The following is a 19,501-nucleotide window of genomic DNA, read 5'->3' as shown; positions in this document are numbered from 1 at the left end:
AATGTTACCACATTTTTCTAGATCAGAGAGGAGTGGAAATAAGTTTTCAGGGAAAATTGTTGTTTTAGTTGTTGATCACATTCATTCATAAGGAGAGTGATTTAATAAATAGTATATTCCAGATCTGTATCTCCTGAAAACATTGTCTCAGTTCAGCTGACCTTTAACAGTGAAACCACAAAAACATGGAACAGTTAAGTGGCCGGACTTTCTGGACATTTATTTGTTTTTTTGTTTTTTTTTCTCCCCAGTAACTTTACTCTTTCTTACGTAATTTTGTCCTCAGACTCATGATAATTGAGTGACATAGTTGTTGTTGTTGGCTTGAATGATTTGATGTGATGATTGTGTCACCTTTCCAGCAGGTGGAGGCTCAGCTATGGATCAGTGTGAGGACAGAGAGGAGGGAGCCCCTCCCTCTAAAACCACTCTGTGTGGGGAACATGAGAGTCAGACCAAAGCTCAGAGGTGAGATGAGGATCTCTAACTGTCCATCTGTCAGAGCTCAGCACTCAGATCACTGCTCCATCATTATTCACTCTCACTGTCACTTAGATCTTTTGCTCCTGAAATTTTCTGCTGCTGTTTTGTTTGTTCTTGTTTTCACAGGGAGTTCAACCAGCAAGTGGAGATATCATAATAATAATAATTATTATGATGATGTTAGTATTAATAATAATCTTCATTTGTCTTGCACTTTTTAATTAAAGTAACAGTGTTTCAGGTTAGTCAAATAGAAAAGCATCCAAACAGTCAAAGTGATATGTAAATGTAATTAACATGAAAAAGAAATCCAACAATAAATTATTTTGGGTTATTTGTGGCTATACAAACTATTATTTTTTTGTTTAGTTTTCTTGGTTGTTAAGTATTTTGTCAACTCCGTTTGTGCTAGGAACCAGAAGTCAAGACCAGATTCTCCACAACAGAGCTGTGTGTCCGTGAAGAGCGATCGGTCTATGGATCCTCCTTTTAACTTTAAGGGAGGACAACAGTCTGCTGTATCCAGCTGTGTGTCCGTGAAGAGCGATCGGTCTCGGGAGGGTCCTCCTAACTTTAAGGGAGGACAAAAGTCTGCTGTATCCAGCTATATGTCCGTGAAGAGCGATCGGTCTATGAAACGTCCTTTTGGCTTTAAGGGAGGACAACAGTCTGCTGGATCCAGTTGTGTGTCCGTGAAGAGCGATCGGTCTCGGGAGGGTCCTCCTAACTTTAAGGGAGGACAACAGTCTGCTGTATCCAGCTGTGTGTCCTCGAAGAGCGATCGGTCTCGGGAGGGTCCTCCTAACTTTAAGGGAGGACAACAGTCTGCTGTATCCAGTTGTGTGTCCGTGAAGAGCGATCGGTCTCGGGAGGGTCCTCCTAACTTTAAGGGAGGACAAAAGTCTGCTGTATCCAGCTATATGTCCGTGAAGAGCGATCGGTCTATGAAACGTCTTTTTGGCTGTAAGGGAGGACAACAGTCTGCTGGATCCAGCTATATGTCCCTGAAGAGTGATCAGTATATGGATCACCTTATCAAAGGAAAAAGGTGAAAGATGATAATTTGTTGTTTAAAATGTATCAAAGCTTGTCTATCAGATTCTCTGGTGTTCATCGAAAACTCCTGGAACAAACTTGATGTTTTTCTCCTCAGATTTAAGCCTGACAAGCATCATCACACAGACCTGGACTCCATATTTATGGTGTGTAAATGTTCATCCAGTGACTACAACAGACACCAACAAAGACTTGAGTTTGAAGCTGCAATCTTTAGACCAGTAGAGCTTTACTCTGTGACAGACAGGAGTTGAATTGGGATTAAACAGGTTTGGGGTGGGAGAGAGTGGGAGAGGACTGGGAGTTGTAGTTCACCACAGAGCAATAATCCATCAGCCTCAACAGATATGTTCTGTATGAATATGGTCTGTTGGAGACTTTTACAAAACATTTCTGCTCCTTCTTATGCATCTGTAGTGAATCTTAAAGTAAAGTTTATTAGATTCAGTCCTGGACCTCCATGGACTCTGTCTCTACAGGGTTTAAAGATGGAATAATTCATCAGTGAACTAGTTCAGGTGGTCTGATCCATCTTCAGCCACAGTCACAGTTAATACCCTGAATTTTCACTTCCTAAGTTGATGTGTTGAAGGGCTGTATCAGTTTGGTCTTCATTTGATGATCAGGATCTCTGTGTTGTCAGAATATAAAGTCAAACTTAGTAAGTTACACCAGTGAAGTTAGTTTAGTGAAGTCAGCAGGTCTGAATCTTTCTGTGTAGCTCTGGAAAGAGACGTGGCAGCAGATGATACAGCAGCAGCTAAAGTTGAACTCTGCTGACTGATGATCTGATGCTTTGATCCATCAGTTTATACTGAGAGTGAACTTTACACAGGATGTTATTGTGTTCCAGCTGCTGGAGGAGAACATTGTCTGTTTTGTGAAGAACGAGCTGAAGAAAATCAAAAAGAGTCTGAGTCCAGATTACCCACAATTCATCAAGAATGAGGATGATGAGGTGGATGAAGAGCAGAGGAGGAGCAGAGAGGCATTTCTGAAGATCACAGTGAACTTCCTGAGGAGGATGAAGCAGGAGGAGCTGGCTGACTGTCTGCAGAGCAGTAAGAGGATTTAACATGATGGATCAATTAGACATTGAATAAAGTCTGAGGAGATGGAGAGAAATATGATCATATTCTTAATCCTGAAGAGAATAAAACATCAACCTTGTTGTTAGTTATTTAATCTCATGTATTTTTGTTTATTTAGAAAGTCGTGCTCAAGTTTGTCGACATAAACTCAAATCTGGCCTGAAGAAGAAGTTCCAGTGTGTGTTTGAGGGGATCTCTAAAGCAGGAAACCCAACCCTTCTGAATCAGATCTACACAGAGCTCTACATCACAGAGGGAGGGACTGGAGAGGTCAATGAGGAACATGAGGTCAGACAGATTGAAACAGCATCCAGGAAACAGGACAGAGCAGAAACAAGCATCAGACAAGAAGACATCTTTAAACCCCCACCTGGAAGAGACCAACCAATCAGAACAGTGATGACAAAGGGAGTGGCTGGCATTGGGAAAACCGTCTTAACACAGAAGTTCACTCTGGACTGGGCTGAAGACAAAGCCAACCAGGACATAGAGTTCACATTCCCCTTCACCTTCAGAGAGCTGAATGTGCTGAAAGAGAAGAAGTTCAGCTTGGTGGAACTTGTTCATCTCTTCTTCACTGAAACCAAAGAAGCAGGAATGTGCAGCTTTGATCACTTCCAGCTTGTGTTCATCTTTGACGGTCTGGATGAGTGTCGACTTCCTCTGGACTTCCACAACACTGAGGTCCTGACTGATCCTACAGAGTCCACCTCAGTGGACGTGCTGCTGACAAACCTCATCAGGGGGAAACTGCTTCCCTCTGCTCGCCTCTGGATAACCACACGACCTGCAGCAGCCAATCAAATCCTTCCTCAGTATGTTGACATGGTGACAGAGGTCAGAGGGTTCAATGACCCCACAGAAGGAGGAGTACTTCAGGAAGAGGTTCAGACAAAAGAAGCAGGCCAGCAGGATCATCTCCCACATCAAGACCTCACGAAGCCTCCACATCATGTGCCACATCCCAGTCTTCTGCTGGATCACTGCTACAGTTCTGGAGGAGGTGTTGAAGACCAGAGAGGGAGGAGAGCTGCCCAAGACCCTGACTGAGATGTACATCCACTTCCTGGTGGTTCAGTCCAAACTGAAGAAGGTCAAGTACGATGGAGGAGCTGAGTCAGATCCACACTGGAGTCCAGAGACCAGGAAGATGATTGAGTCTCTGGGAAAAGTGGCTTTTGAGCAGCTGCAGAAAGGAAACCTGATCTTCTATGAATCAGACCTGACAGAGTGTGGCATCGATATCAGAGCAGCATCAGTTTACTCAGGAGTGTTGACACAGATCTTCAAAGAAGAGACAGGGCTGTACCAGGACAAGGTCTTCTGCTTCGTCCATCTGAGTGTTCAGGAGTTTCTGGCTGCTCTTCATGTCCATCTGACCTTCATCAACTTTCGAGTCAATCTGACGTCAGACCAAAAAACATCCCGCAGGACAAAACGAATAAGGACTGGATCTAAAATCACACGTCTCTACCAGAGTGCTGTGGATGAGGCCTTACAGAGTCCAAATGGACACCTGGACTTGTTCCTTCGGTTCCTTCTGGGTCTTTCACTGCGGACCAATCAAACTCTCCTACGAGGCCTGGTGACACAGACAGGAAGTAGCTCAGAGACCAATCAGAAAACAGTCCAGTACATCAAGACAAAGATCAGTGAGAATCTGTCTCCAGAGAAAAGTATCAACCTGTTTCACTGTCTGAATGAACTGAATGATGGTTCTCTGGTGGAGGAGATCCAACAGTCCCTGAGATCAGGACGTCTCTCCACAGATAAACTGTCTCCTGCTCAATGGTCAGCTCTGGTCTTCATCTTACTGTCATCAGAAAAAGATCTGGACGTGTTTGACCTGAAGAAATATTCTGCTTCAGAGGAGGCTCTTCTGAGGCTGCTGCCAGTGGTCAAAGCCTCCAACAAAGTTCTGTATGTGCAAATAAATCCATTCAGATCAACTAAATCTTTTTATTTGCTCAAACAAAAAAAAACCAAACACTTTTCTATTAATTTTATCTTGTTTTGCTGATTCCTCTTCAGACTGAGTGGCTGTAACCTCTCAGACAGAAGCTGTGAAGCTCTGTCCTCAGTCCTCAGCTCCCAGTCCTCTAGTCTGAGAGATCTGGACCTGAGTAACAACAACCTGCAGGATTCAGGAGTGAATCTTCTATGTGCTGGATTGAAGAGTCCACATTGTAAACTGGAAACTCTCAGGTCAGAATTCATGTTTGTGTCAAGACGTTTTATGTGTTTTTATCGTCTTTCATTAAATTAGACAAAAATGAACTGAAGTGGTTCGTAGATTTGGGAGATAGTCATCAGTATAAAAAGCTTCACGCTCCAGAAAGAATCACTGATTTTATTCACAACATGTAGAACAGAGAAAGTGAAACAAATCAAACACACACATGTTGCTCAGCCGACAGGTGCATGCTGGGTCATGCTGGCGTCTTCAATTAAACCGGTGGCTTTGTGAGACCGCTTATCAGGGTTACGGTTGTCTGGATAGGTGAAGTCAGATAATCACAAGAGATCCGAGGCACGTTAATCCAGCTTCATGATAGAGGCCCAAGATTCGCAGGGCCAACACACAGAGACAGAAAGAGAAGAACAACAGAAACACATCTACGGGCAATTTATAGTCTTTGGATAGTGGGAGGAAACACATGGAAGCATGGGGGAAGGGGGAAGGCCCCAGGCCCGGGAATCTAACCCACAACTTTTTTGCTGCAAGCCAACAGCGCTAACCACTGTGCTGCTGTGCTGCCGGATTGGAGTTATTCATTCATTCATTGTCTACTGCTTATCCTTTTCTCGGTCATGGGGGGGTGCTGGAGCCCCTATAGGAGTTATTTCCTTTTCAATTGTAGCTGCACTAATCAAAGTGGTTTTATCTTATACGCAGTTATCTGCACAGTCAGAGTGTCTGTTTGTTGGAAAGTGAAGTGTTGCTTTTTGAACATATGGGCGCAGTGAAGTGGAGCCGATGGCATGATGTTGTTCTGCTTGTGTAGAGTGAAGCCTATTAGCTTGTTTTCATAGCATGGTTCAGTGTTGCTCAGGTGGTGTGTGTGTGTGTGTGTGTGTGTGTGTGTGTGTGTGTTCAGTCTGTCAGGTTGTCTGGTCTCAGAGGAAGGCTGTTCTTCTCTGGCCTCAGCTCTCAGCTCCAACCCCTCCCATCTGAGAGAACTGGACCTGAGCTACAATCATCCAGGAGACTCAGGAGTGAAGCTTCTGTCTGCTGGACTGGAGGATCCAGACTGGAGACTGGACACTCTCAGGTCTGGACAGCTCTGAGGAACTCTGCTTCATGTTTGATGGTGGATCAAGTTGATCCTGACTCTGTTTCTTCCTCCAGGGTGGACCATGGTGGACCACAGAGACTGAGACCTGGTCCGAGGAAGTGTGAGTGTGTTTTCACTTTGATTCATGAAAACTCAGCTGCTCATGTTACACTAGATTTTTACATTTCTGACTGAAGTACAAAGATTCATTCACTTTCTTATTCAGTTCACTTTCAGTGAAGTTGTTAAGTGAACAGATAAGCTACAGTTGTTGTTTCTTGTTCTCTCCATCAGATGTCTGTGAACTGGAACTGGACACAAACACAATCAACAGACACCTCAAACTGTCTGACAACAACAGGAAGGTGACACATGTAGCAGAGGATCAGTCATATCCTGATCATCCAGACAGATTTGATAACTTTCCTCAGCTGCTGTGTAGAAATGTTCTGACTGGTCACTGTTACTGGGAGGTCGAGTGGAGAGGAGAGGTTCGTATCTCAGCGAGCTACAGAGGAATCAGAAGGAAAGGACACAGTGATGACTGCATGTTTGGATATAATAATCAGTCCTGGAGTCTGCTCTGCTCTGATGATTATGGTTACTCTGTCTGGCACAACTACAGAGAAACATCCCTCTCCTCCTCCTCTGTCTCTAACAGAGTAGCAGTGTATGCGGACTGTCCTGCTGGCTCTCTGTCCTTCTACAGAGTCTCCTCTGACTCACTGATCCACCTCCACACCTTCAACACCACATTCACTGAACCTCTCTATCCTGGATTCTTGATCTGTTCTGGTTCTTCAGTGTCTCTGAGGGAGTTGTATTGAAGGACACTTGAAATTAGTGGCTGAGACACTTGACTGTCCAGTCTACTCTGGAAGTGGCAGTGTAAGTTTTTACTTCTGAACTCGGACAAAAATGAGATTGTTGTACTTGGCTCCAAGTACCTTAGAGAAGGATTATCTGGTCATCTAACCTCTCTGGACAGCGTTACTTTGTCCTCCAGCTGCACTGTTAGGATTCCTGGAGGTCATTGTACAACTATCTATCTGTTGTCCTGTTTCAGGGTAAAGCTCCGGAAATGTCCCAGATTTGAATACCGAAGGAGGGGAAAAAAGTTGATGCGCAGATTGAGTGGTTAAGGTGAGGGGGGGAAAAAAAAAAAAAAAACAAAAACGATGATTGTCATACAGGACGTCTGTTTATCTGAATTGAAGAATGCAAACACTAACCTCTCACTGTCGGTCAAATCTGCCAAGAGAAAGAGACAAGACCAACAGAGAGCAGAGCCTCAGGTCAATCAATTCATTTCTTTATAGAACGCATTTCATGCACACACAAGCACAATTTAATGAAATGCACTTTCGAATCATTTTTAACTCGTTTTTGAATGTGATCACTGATCTAAGCTGTTTTACTTTCTGGGCCAGGTTGTTCCAGATACGTGGGGCATAGATGCAAAAAGCTGCCTCCCCCTGCCTAGTGTCAGTACGAGGGAAAATTAGACTGCAGTTATTTGTAGATCTGAGAGTTCTTGCTGGAGTGTAGCTGATGAGCATGTCTGAAGTGCAAGGCCGTGTAAAGCTTTATAAACCAGTAGCATGATTTTTAAAATCAATTCTTGAGTTGATGGGTAATTGCGATGTGCCGTGCGATGTGCTAAGATTTCTTTGTACCAGTGAGGATGCGGGCAGCTGCGTTTTGAATTAACTGTAGTCTTTGAATGTTTGATTTTGGGAGTCCAGTCAATAAACCGTTACAATAATCTAATTTGCTTGTTATGAGTGACAGAAATTGACAGGAAGCCCCTTAATTTGGAAATATGAGCTTTTGGTTTAAACCATAAAAATTCCAACCACCCGCTTTCGGGGACGTCTGTTTTTCAGGACTTTTAACCTTCCAATAGTGGAAATTGAGTGTTCTCATTGTCAGAAATGGCTGTAAGTTGCAAACCTGGATGTCTCATTGGCTGTGAAATTGGCTGTGGGAATTTCAATGGTTGTCCTTGCGAAAAAATGTAACGAGTTGTAAGTTTTTACTACGTACTTTGAAATTAGAAGATGTTGCGTGTGAGGCTGACATAGATGTGACTATAGCATTCTACCTGGAAATATTGGTCGTGATTTCATAAACTGACTTGATGTGCGTTTGAAATGTTGCATTACTTGATAATCTCCTTATGTGTTCCTTCTCACGAAGCACTGGTTGCAAAAAAAAAAAAAAAAAAAAAAGTTATGTTAATGTTGACTGTTCTGCCATTATTTTTCTGGCTCTATAAAAATTCTTCTTATGTTTGTATGTACGTCTGTGGAAAAAGAAAAAAAAAAGAAAAAGGAAAAAAGAAAAAATGGATTAAAAAGAAAGAAGGATTTTTTCCCTTTTTTCCCGACAAGAGATTCTCGCGTAAAAACAGAACACACTCTAACAGAATATCTGCTTCTTGTTGCTTCCCGCTACTTTGAAACTACTTGTGGCTTTTTGCCACTTTTGCACTATTCTCGCCAGTTGTGCCTTTTGCCTTTGTTTCTGCCGCGACAAATCAATCAGGAACTTTTGAAGAACGGAAGACTTCATAAGCTTCCTTTCGGATTTGTTCATTGTAGCCAAGTGTGCGTGCAGTAATTTCTAAAAAGTCATTGTTTGTAACATTTCATTAAGCCTCATCGGGCAGACAAAGCGGACTTAATGAAGAACACTAGAAATTTGACATGATAATGTCAATGGGGGAAAAAAAAAGGGCATGTCTCCCCTTTTTGGTCACCCAACCTGCAAGGAAAGACTGTTTTTTGTGTCCACAGCCTGAGAGTGACCTTTGACCTTGACCGCAGGCGCCTCCAGCCGCTGCGTGTCCGGGGGAAGACCGGCTGAAAGTAAGCTGATGCCACATTCTCACTATCTGTCATAAGTCTGGTGCCGCATTTACTCCAAGACTACATTTCAATCTCTGTTCAAATGAAGCTTTAAGTCCCTCACTCATTTAGTTCACGAGGAGGAAAGTCGCATATCTCACTCAGCTGATTCGCCGCTTTGTATATTTTAGATCATGTTGTTCTGTGTTTTTTCTGACTTGGTCCGCTTCCTGTTAACTTGTGTTAAATGAGCAGCCTTTGCTCTTATGACATTGTTTGTTAAATGGGATTCGAGTCACTGCACGTTCATGAATCATGCACGGATCATTGAGGCTGTACGTTCTTCGTTTTCAGCCGTTAAAAGACGAGTGGAGCCCCGTTCTGTTATTCATGTGATTTAAACTTTGATTATCTAATTCCCCTACATGTCCATCTGCCTTTTTCTCACTGTCTTTCTCTGCCTTTGTGTCTGTCTGTCCTTGAAGACAACAAAAAAACAAACAAGTCCAGAGGCGTTTAATTAAATCTGTAGCTCAGTCTCCAAAGCTCGTGTTTTTCATTCTTGGACAGAGAGGCGACATGCAGAGAATCAGGTTTTCCCCTTTGTTTACCTCTCAAAGAAGAGCAAATCTTTAGCTCACATTCATCAAATTAGCCGGAGGAGGATGCCAAGCGAAAATATCGAAAGAAAAAACAAAAACTGAATCTATGTTAAATGCGAATCTTTCCAATAAACCCCACAGGCGCAGGTTAAAAATCCTTTAAAATCCTTTTTAATCCTTTAGTCCTTTACAGAAATTTTTAATAAATAGTTGGGAAAAAAGAACAAAGTTTCAGAAAAGAAATTTAACAGTTGTTATAGATCCTTTGTGTGTTCCAGAGATTTCTGAAAAAACAAAACCAACCAAAACGATGAACGCTGCAAATGCATGCATTGAGAAGAAAAATGCTGACATCATCTTTGGTGTGTTTGGATAAAAGGCTGCGCCCCAGAGAACAAATCCTGAGTCTGAACCCTCAGGTGGAAACTCCTTTTTTAGTTTTTGCGCTCCAGCGGAGCATGAACTTAATCCAGTGTGTGTACATTTTGTCAGAAGCTGCATTACTGTGACCTTACTGATGTGATCATCAGAAAGATCGGCGTTTATTCTTCACAAATCCGAGTCTCGTGTGTCCTGAGGAGGAGACTCCAGGTTTATCACTGGTATTAACAAATCCCATTTGCAGGTTCAAGTCTGCAGTGAATGTCTCCCATCTCTCTGCATAGATTAGCACTTTTTTCCCTTTTTTTTTTTTTTTTTTTTGAGGCTTGCATCCTCAGTAGGTACAAATGGAATCTCAATCGGAGAGATAGCAACACATGCTTATTTGCAGTGTATATACAGTATTATTGAATCAAACTGCCGCTCCTGGCGGCGGGCGTTGCTGTCACATGTCTTTAATTTTCTGCAGGAGTTCTCGGGACGACAGTGTCCAGCACGGACGTGAAAAGGAGGTGCGGTTAGTCTATCTTTAAGCGGCGGAAGAGCCAAACCAACACGGACTTGATCTCTGACGAAAGCTTAGTGTGATACACTGTCTCCCTCCATCACCTTCGCAAAATTTGTCCATATTTCATTCGTAGGGCTGGATTTTATTGCATGTTATGCCCATAGATCGTCAAGCCTCTGGTGAAGTGACTTGAAAAGGAACCTGCCCTGAATACACTTGTCGCACAACATATGACCATAGTTTTTCTGTGACTCTGTTCTTATCTTACATGCGTCGTCATAAAGATAAAGTGAAAGTTGTTGTTTTGTTTTTTTTTTTTAACACACTTATCCTTTGTCTAAAGCTGCATACACTTTTGTATAATTGTGTCTTTTATAAAAGAGGTAATAGCACGAGGCTATCAAAGTGAGGGGGAATGTTCAGTCCTTAGTTTCTGACATGCACTTTCGTCCCAGTCCAGAGCGAATGGTCAGGGAACACAGTTCCACCACCCGGGGCCAGCGCTGACTCAAGCGGCGAGGGAAAACTGGTCCTGCTCTACCGGCTTCTTCACCCAGGCCCCAAGTCCGGCTCTGTGGAAGGCCCTGAAGAGGGCCTGCTTGGCGGCGTGGTACTCCACTGCCGCTCGCTTGGCCTCGTGGTAGCTGGAGGGCCGCGACGTCCCAATCGGCAGGGCGGGGGAGAGCTGCAGGTGTGAGGCAGGTAAGTGAGTCAAAAATATAACACAATGCCTCCTAAAGTTTTAATGTCTTCGTTTTTCTGTTCTCCAAACTTGGACTTTCTCGGAGTATTCTACTCTTGCACATTCCCACATTACCTTACAGTGCAGCCGCGTCCAGTGGCTGTAGAGTGCACGTTTACAGATTCTGGAAGGCCGACCCAGATCATCTTTTCCTGTTGTCGCGTTGATCACCTCCAGCTTTTCGTCCCCCACTGTCCAGTTCACGCTGAAGTTTGGCGCTTTTCCTGGCTGACGGGCTTCGGCGTTGCTTATTCCTTTCGAGGTCGGACATGAAATCGGGAAAGGAAAACGGATGAATTCTTACAAGACTCATCTATTTCCAATGTATGAAGGTCCAAAGTCCAAGTTTAACTGAGGCGTGGCAGATGTTAAAGCATACAATTTGATCTTCAAAAGCTGAAAGGCATGTTGCAGGTTCACAAATGAAATTCACGCATACAGTTCAACCCCTCAATCCGCCAGCTGTGACTACACTGCTTGTAACGCAATCTGCCATCAGCACAGCAGTCAAGCGGCGACCCTCCTCTCACCACTGAGCAGCGGCCTGTTCAGACTGAAGGGCTCCGGCAGGGCCTCGATCTCAGCGATCCTCTGGTAGATGGCTCTGGAGAGGTGATCGGCGTGGTACAGGCTGCCCAGGATGATGCTGGAGAAGTAGATGGGCCCGGTGAAGTAGCTCATCAGGGAGCCTTGGAAGCCAACGACGTTCCACCTGCAGCGCAGAGTCGAGGTTTGATACGACTTCAGCTCTCCTGAAATCAAATTAGCGCGCGCCCTCCCAGAGAGACATCAACAGGCCTAAACCTGCCGAGGACAGAGGCCGGGCGATTGAAAAACACCACACCGAGGTGATCCAGCCTCTTTCACACACAGCAGGACTGCAACTTGACCCATCGGCACCTCAGATGGGTCTGAAGGGCCTCATTTAATATGCTGAGACATGCTGAGGCCGCAAGACGAGGTCCGGCGGTGATGCATGAGTGTTTCTCTTGCCCTAAATTTCATAGATATGAGTTTCCTTTTGGATCTCCATCAAATAATTGCCTTTGCTGTGTTAACGTGATATTCATGTGCAGTTGAGAATGCTATCATTCCCTTCAGCTGCACGATCAACAGCTTACTTTTAAATCCAATTTAGTGAATTTCAGCAACAATTCGACAATATTTGTCAGTTTTAATACCTGATTTGAGGGATTGTAAATAACCAGGGACACATAAAAAAAAAAGAAGCTAATCTTACAATAAAGTATAGCCGCAGCTTCCACAAGTAAATTGTTTCCTGTATTCCTCTGAGAATAAAAGACAAGTTTGAATGTAATTGTGGGCATGATTTTTGTGTTGTGAAAAGGTGAAGGACGGAGCACGGACCTGGCGATCTTGTCGCTGCAGGACATGGTGAGCAGCCTCTCGCCCTGGAGGACCCCGTCCCACGTCTGGATGGTGTTACCGGCGCGCACTGGGATGGTTCCCTCGCCGGACTCGATTTTGGTGCGAAGTTGCCCTCGGGCCTTTCTGTTCGGATGTCTGTCTCCCTGATCTGACGCAGGATTTTGCAGCGATAAGAGCAAAGCGTGATATGAGTTAAAATCAATGCCCGAATGAGAATTTTGACTTCATCATAATAGCAGTCGGAGAAATGGCATGGTCTTTTTCAGACATTTTTGAACTTGTCTTGCAAAACTCTGCTGTTAACTGACAAACATTTCATTTCGGAAAGTTGTGCTGCAATTGTCTGTGAAATAGAAGAGTAACTTTTTGGATAGGATATTTTGTGTTTATCGTGAAAGGTTCACCATTTTTGCACTTTTCTCCAGAGCTCCAGTAACGAGAGGCCAGTCAACGGACCAGAAGAGAGGAAAATAAAATTATATCCGATTTTTGGATACGAATCGGCGACAATTTTATCCGTTTCCTTCATCCGCTCACCCTCCACTCCAGCTTCATGAGGAGAGAAGATGCGGGCGTCTCCGCAGGGGGATGTGCTGATGTACAGGTGGAACTGGACGTGCTCCTTCAGCCTGAAGCCTCGTTCGCCGTCACATCGGGCGAAGATGGATCTCTGCTGCTCCTCTTTGTTGCTGAAGACATATATGAACGCAAGTGACTCGTCAGTCAGAGTGCAACACACCATACAGAGCGCCGCAAAAGGCATCCGGCTTTATGGGAATTTGTTCACATAGATACTTCCTAACAATAAGAATGTCTTTTAAATATTTAAAGGGTTCACTCCGTTCACTCCAAACTCAAATTCACGGTGCTCCAAAATTTAAAAACTGGGACGAAGTCGTGGGCCAAACTCAATATTTCTTGGAAAAACTTACTGCTTTTCTCCAGATAAGTAATGTTGAACCTTTTTCATATGGAGACGACTTTAGTTTTTTTGTGAACGCTGAATCTGGAACAACCAAAGCTTAATATTATTAACACATGAGAAATTAAATTTGAATTTCAGTTGTATTCGTTTCTCTCCATCTAGTTTTTTTTTTTTACAGGCCAACAACAAAACGACCAAAAATAATAATTTTCCTTCAGTGATGCAATTTTTCAACGTTTAACAGTCCATGCCTTGGAGTAGGAAAAGCGCATAAAGATAACATTCATTTCGCCAACGCAAAGCATTCTGGGATTTTTTTTTTTAGTATTCGCGGTGTATGCGCCATATGCTGGTGGGCCAGCTCTAATAAGATATTTGATACGCTCTCGCGGGCCAAATATAATTACACTGAGGGCCAGATTTGGCCCCCCGTGACCTAGAGGGTGAGTTCTAGGCGTGAACACTACAGAGGCTGTGACTCACCTGAGAAAACGCTCCAGCTGGGAGTACAGGTACCTGACGAGCGACCTTCGAGCGACAATCTCGGCGTGGCAGTCGTTGAGGGCCAAGCCCCGGTCGCTCATGTATTCGCCATTAATGCACTTGGTTCCAGTGGACACACAGATGACCTGGGCCTCTTTCACGTCCGTGCCTGGACAACAAGAGTGTCAAAACGTAAGCAAGGGAGTCCTGCTGAAGTAATCGTTAAATCAAATCAAATCAGATTTATTTGGATAGCGCCAAATCATAACAAAGTTACATCGAGGCACTTTACATATAGAGCAGGTCTAGACCAAACTCTTTATAAATTTATTTAAAGAGACCCAACAGATCCCCCGATGAGCAAGCACTTGGCAACAGTGGCAAGGAAAAACTTCCTTTAAGAAGCAGAACCAGGCTCGGGGGGCGGCCGAGAGAGAGAGAGAGAGAGAGAGAGAGAGAGAGACACAGAGACAGACAGACAGACATTGGAAGGGGGGGGGGGGGGTGTAGGCAGGAACATGTTGTTGCATGAAGTTCATGGAGTTGAGCTGTAATACAGAATTCATGCTATATGGGACCAGCAGGTGTTGCAGGAACATGGGATGGAGATGAGTCACCACCTGCAGGATGAGGAGAGAGAGGAGAGGAACTGGGAGAGACAGAGACTTTGGCAGAACATGGTTAGTAAATGCAGTATAAATGCTTAGAACTTGGTGAAACTGTTGTTTTTTTTTTTTTGTTTGTTTGTTTTTTTTTAAGAAGGATGGTTTTTATCAGCGCATGCGAGGGAGTTAGAGAGAAAGAGGGAGAGGGGGAGAGAGAGAGAGAGAGAGAGAGAAGCTCAGTCCTTCCCCCAGCAGCCTCGGCCTATAGCAGCATACCTAAAGAGTAGAGGACTTTTTAACTGTACGCTCTGTCATACAGGAAAGTTTTAAGCCTGGTCTTGAAAGTTACTAAAGAGTCCGTTAGCTCGATTTAACCTCAAACAGGGGAACATATTTGGATAAATACGACGGTTGCTACATGTATTTGAGGTCTGTTGTCACTCCTCCCCAGGATGAAGAAGGTTTTATGCCCTCTTCTCTGATCCAGAAGCCTCATCCAGACCGAGATACGTACAGTAAGTAAGCTCATTTTACAATGTAAACGCTTACTGTCATTCAACGAGCTCATTCAAAGCCTCCGTTTCGCCCCCACGAACAGCTTGGAAAAACACAGACGAGCACCTGTTGTCATGACGACACCCGCCAGGACTTTCCTCCGAGCATGTGGAGACGTGAAGTTGCCCGTCAGTTCGCTGAACTTGTCGACAACCAGGCGAGAGACGGCATCCGCCAGGACCTGAAGGAAGGCGGGGCGGAGGAAAATTAAGCAGGAACTTATCTCAGTTCACTTTCCCCACGTCAGTACAGACACAACACCTTCTGCTGCCAAAGCCAAAACCGAGGGCGTAACTTTGGGTCTTCCATTGGGTGAGTTACATATTTTTATTAAAGCAGAACGACGTGGTTATATTGGCTGGATTTAGTTTTTCCGGGGGTCATGACCCCCTTGTCCCCTGTACAAATTACGCTCTCGGCCAAAACAACGTTTTTTGTGAAATCCTTTTCTATCTTTCTTTACGTTGCTCCAGTTATCTCTCCCGCAACTGAGACGCCATCACGCTCGATGTCGGGATAATTTTGGACAGGCAACCGTTTCATCAGCCCAGATCCAGCCAGCTCCGACTGGTTTTCGCTCGGGCCAATATGATCAGCTGTGTGAGATCTGAGTAGTGCTGGGCATAGATTTGTACACCCCGACAGATTTCGGAGCAAAACATCCCTCTAGCTTGAGAATAAACACTTGCCCTTTGAGCCAATAAGGCGTAGCGCTTTGAAGTGAATTGTCACGAGGCTTTGAGAAAGTCCTCAAAAGATGATAGCTCAGATGCCTTCTGTTCTAGGTGGTAGGTTTAAAAAAAAAAAAAAAAAAAAAAAAAGTAATAAAGTATTAAAATAAACTTATTCTACTCATTGTTTTGTTAAAAATATATTTCATCAGTTAAAAGTTTAAAAACGTTGTACATTTAGGGGACAGGTCGCCGACTCCTTGAATAATGTGTGTTTAAAAAAAAAAAAAAAAAAAAAAAGGTGAATTTTTATTTATTTATTTTTCACGCTTAGGGAGTAATAAAAATACCCGGAAGAAAAAAAAAAAAAAAACCCAGAGGGAGGCTTTTATAATTCATGCAAAACAGGAGTTAAGGCTCTTCGTGTCTTCCCTATGCAGGGCACTGTTGAGACTGTTATCTGCGTTGGACTGGCGACCTGTCCAGGGTGAGCCCAGCGTGCTGTGATTGGGTCCAACGCCCCTCGCAATTGGAGGTAGAAGATGAGTGAATGGATGAATTTGTCAGTGCAGGTTAGTGTTTTTTTTTTTTTTTTTTCTCTCTCTCCTATCTATCTTTCTCTCTCTCTCAAACACTGAATTTTGGATGACGTGTCTTCAGCGTGCGGTGCCCAGAAAATGGATATGATCAGAACTTAAAGCGCACTTTTGTTAATTTGATCGTATCTATGAAGAAAACAAAAAAAAAAAATTATGGCAATATGAGCAGCGATGTGTTAATTATTCGTTCAGCCGCAATGCCTACCTGTGGTAGGTGAAGCTGCAGTCCTTTTCTGGGTATAGGTTGCTGTGATGGAGCCTGATCCGGCTGCATGTTGAACAGGGCGGACAGGGCAGCTTGGGCAGCCCGGGCTTTGGCCAGCTTCTTGTTCCGCCCGGAACCCTGGAAATTCTGAGCGTCTATCGTGACGGACATGACAAAGTTCTTGCCGTGGCTTTCCCCGCTCTCGGACACAAAGTCGTACTTCACGCCCGGCCGCAACTCGTTCAGGATCATCGCAGCGTTCTTTCTGCTCGCGGGAGGAATGGCAGTGGGTAGTGGAACCTGGGCGAGGCTTGGGAGAGGGGACGGTATAAACTCTATTCCCAGTGAGGGAGCGTTACCAGTGGGAGCAAAATAAAACGAGTCTAAAGGGGCGGATTTCTCAAAAGCGTTGAAGAGCATGTCCGGAAAGTCGGCCTGGTCTGAAGTGAAGTCCGTGTGGACAGACAGAGTCCGGCCCATTGCCACATGGGCTTCAGATGCATTTGGGAACTGGACAAAAGAGCACAGGGCCTTCTCTGCCGCATTCAGCTTGGCCTTCTTCTTGGTCGGGCCCGAACCCTCGAAGGTCAGCCCGTTGACCTCCACGGTCATGGCGAAGACGGGGGCGTGAATGGGGCCCGTCTGAGAGAGCAGTTTGTACTGCAGCCCCGGCTTGATCTCATTCAGCTGCATGAGGGCGTTCTTCGGCGCAACGGGCCCTGCTTTCTTACGTTTCCTTGGCCAGTAGGCGGACTGCGCGTGGCCTCTATTGCCCTCCTCCAAGGGGCGTTTCCTCCCACGCCCAGCACTTCCATTGGCGGCCTCGGCTGCAACACCCGCTTTGGAGAAGCGGCTGCCCAAGTTTTGATTTTCCTTAACGGCTGTGCCGCGCGAACCTGCGGTGCCCAGAAAAAGTAACTCACAGTGCCTTTGATGCAGGACCTTGTAAATGTAAAAGCAATTCTTTCATCTCTCTTTGCAACTGAACAAATGATGTGTGTTCCTTTAATTAATAATATTTGGAAAGATTAAAAAAAAAAAAAAAAAAACAATAAATCATGATTGATATTAATATTCCTCGAAATTAATTAACCGCAGTTCTTTTACCAATCACTCAAATTTCACTCCTGGGAAAATCTGCTGTGCAAAGTTGGAACACACATCATCAGGCCCTGTGAACAAAGTCGATGAGGCGTGACGTAAATTTCCATTTATAACATCCTCCAGCAAAAAGCTACGACAGGTTACTCCTTTCGGGACAGATAGCAGTCCTGTAAAACGCAGGTATCGCTGGGCTGTAGAGAGATGGAGAGCTTGAAGAGAAACACCAGAGAGTTTTCTCAGCCTGTTTTAGCATTTGTTGCGTTAAAACGAACTGGAAAAAAAAAAAACTCTCCAGACAGGCAAAAAAAAAAAATAAATAAAAAAAACTTTTAGCTTTATAAAGTCCAGATTTAAACAGTTGATAGTCTGTGGGGACATTCTGTGATTGTTCCCTGAAACAGATAAAAGCTGCAGCTCAGCGAGGTCAACTGCTTATTGGTCTAAATGTCTACCTGGCGCCTGATACGTCATTTGTTCTCTGACTTTCTGGGTGTTATTTTGGCAAAGATAACTTTGGACAACCTTCAATCATCTGTCTACAAAGCAGAATTCCGATGGTTTCATTTGCCTTAGCCAGAACAGAGACGAGCTCTGTCTCTGTTTCTAATTATTTAATAAAACAAAGGCATTAAAGGACACATGTGCTGTTAAAACTTGATGAAATGTTTAAAAAAAAAAAAAAAAAAGACTCACTCATTCTCTCTGCTCGGTCCCCTTCTATGGCGAGCAGCCTCTGTTGGTTTTCCAGGAGACCGGCTTCCTACTTTCCCTGCAGAAAACCCCCCCCACACACACACACACAAAGAGAGGGAAATGTTCAGGCAGCGGACTAAAGAAAAATGACCGATATGACGCCTGCCTATTCACAGGACGTGGTGTATTTGCATGAGATCAATCCTCAAAGAGGGACTTTGCGGCTCAACACCGCCGAGATTGTGCAGCTGAGAGAAGTTGGAAAACTTCACCGGCCATCTTGTGCATTTCGGTTTCAACTTCAAGTGGAGATTGAAAACATGGCGGTAAGAAATTAAAGTCGCAGTGCGCTACAGAAGATTGTAAAATTTAAAATGATAATTTGAAGTTTGTGTGTTTGGTGTTTTTTTTTTTTTTTCTCCCCCCAGAAGATTGACGTGTGTGTGTGTGTCTCTTCGCGCACAAGCGGACATAAAAGAAGGAGAAGGGATCACATTTGGCTGTCGGGGAGAAGACTGCATATGGAGGAAGGTATGTCGCGCCGCAGCGGCTGAATATTACATCATTTGAAAGAAAAAGTAGCGCAGTTAAACTTGGAATCAGCAACAAATGATGCGTTTAACCAATGACTGGATTGCTCTGAAAGACAGAAGGTCTACCGGGAAGAAATACACAGCGCTCTGTTAGAGACAACAAGATCATGCAATGCAGTCAGTGCAAACAGATCAGTTTTCAGGCGTGGACTGCTGTTCCCCTGTCCTTTTCCGAGGTTGTGGTGATGTCATGAGTCTGGAGACAATTATTCTGCTTCTGCTGCATCAGAGCATTTTTTTTTTTTTTTTTTTTTGTATGGACGTCATAGAAAAGCAATAATTATTACACTCAATATTCCACTGAAACAAAATACAAAAAGAAAAAAGAAAATGAATTAAATCCCACCAAATTTATATCTGTTTCTGCAGTAGGGAGGCTTTCACCCGAAATACAGGCACCATTTTGCTGTTTACGCAAATTTTCGCTCAAAGATTTTGGAAGAAAAAGAGAAGGTGACTAGTTAACTGATGACGTCCAAAAGTGTTGCAAAGGAACCAATGAGGGAAGAGAAAAACTTAAGTGTTCTGGTTTGGTCTGCAAACCGAGGGACGATCAGTAAAACTGTCGTTACAGCCAGAAGCCTGTAGGTGGAGCAGCTGCTCTTTATATCTCCACAGATTTCGCCTCCCAGATGTTTTCCTCCCTCCCTCCTATGCTGGGACATGGGACATGTCCTCTGTCCTCTGGACAT

At 44.2% G+C, this 19,501-nt stretch overlaps 2 protein-coding genes across 2 annotated transcripts; one reads left to right on the top strand and one right to left on the bottom strand.

Moving 5' to 3' along the window:
- Positions 1 to 412: 412 nt before the first annotated feature.
- On the top strand, positions 413 to 8,152 carry LOC115051480 (NLR family CARD domain-containing protein 3-like). Its single transcript, XM_029514881.1, is given in 10 exon segments — positions 413 to 468; positions 896 to 1,531; positions 1,637 to 1,685; positions 2,393 to 2,600; positions 2,749 to 3,485; positions 3,487 to 4,550; positions 4,662 to 4,835; positions 5,729 to 5,902; positions 5,980 to 6,026; positions 6,200 to 8,152. Coding segments are annotated over 9 exon segments (3,558 nt in total). The 5' UTR covers positions 413 to 468; positions 896 to 959; the 3' UTR covers positions 6,733 to 8,152.
- A 2,601-nt stretch (positions 8,153 to 10,753) lies between these two features.
- Positions 10,754 to 19,501, bottom strand: LOC115057624 (double-stranded RNA-specific editase 1-like). The gene is made up of 10 exons (XM_029524796.1): positions 19,382 to 19,501; positions 18,217 to 18,283; positions 16,420 to 17,315; positions 15,011 to 15,125; positions 13,785 to 13,953; positions 12,914 to 13,065; positions 12,356 to 12,524; positions 11,518 to 11,699; positions 11,063 to 11,241; positions 10,754 to 10,930 (listed from the first exon to the last, which is right to left on the bottom strand). Exons 1-10 carry the CDS (start codon positions 19,499 to 19,501, stop codon positions 10,754 to 10,756), a joined length of 2,226 nt encoding a protein of 741 aa, XP_029380656.1.

This window comes from Echeneis naucrates, chromosome 2 (genome assembly GCF_900963305.1).
Source record: "Echeneis naucrates chromosome 2, fEcheNa1.1, whole genome shotgun sequence".
Taxonomy (NCBI): domain Eukaryota; kingdom Metazoa; phylum Chordata; class Actinopteri; order Carangiformes; family Echeneidae; genus Echeneis; species Echeneis naucrates.
The sequence above is the reverse complement of the archived record's forward strand: the minus strand, read 5'-3'. Positions and strand labels throughout refer to the sequence as shown.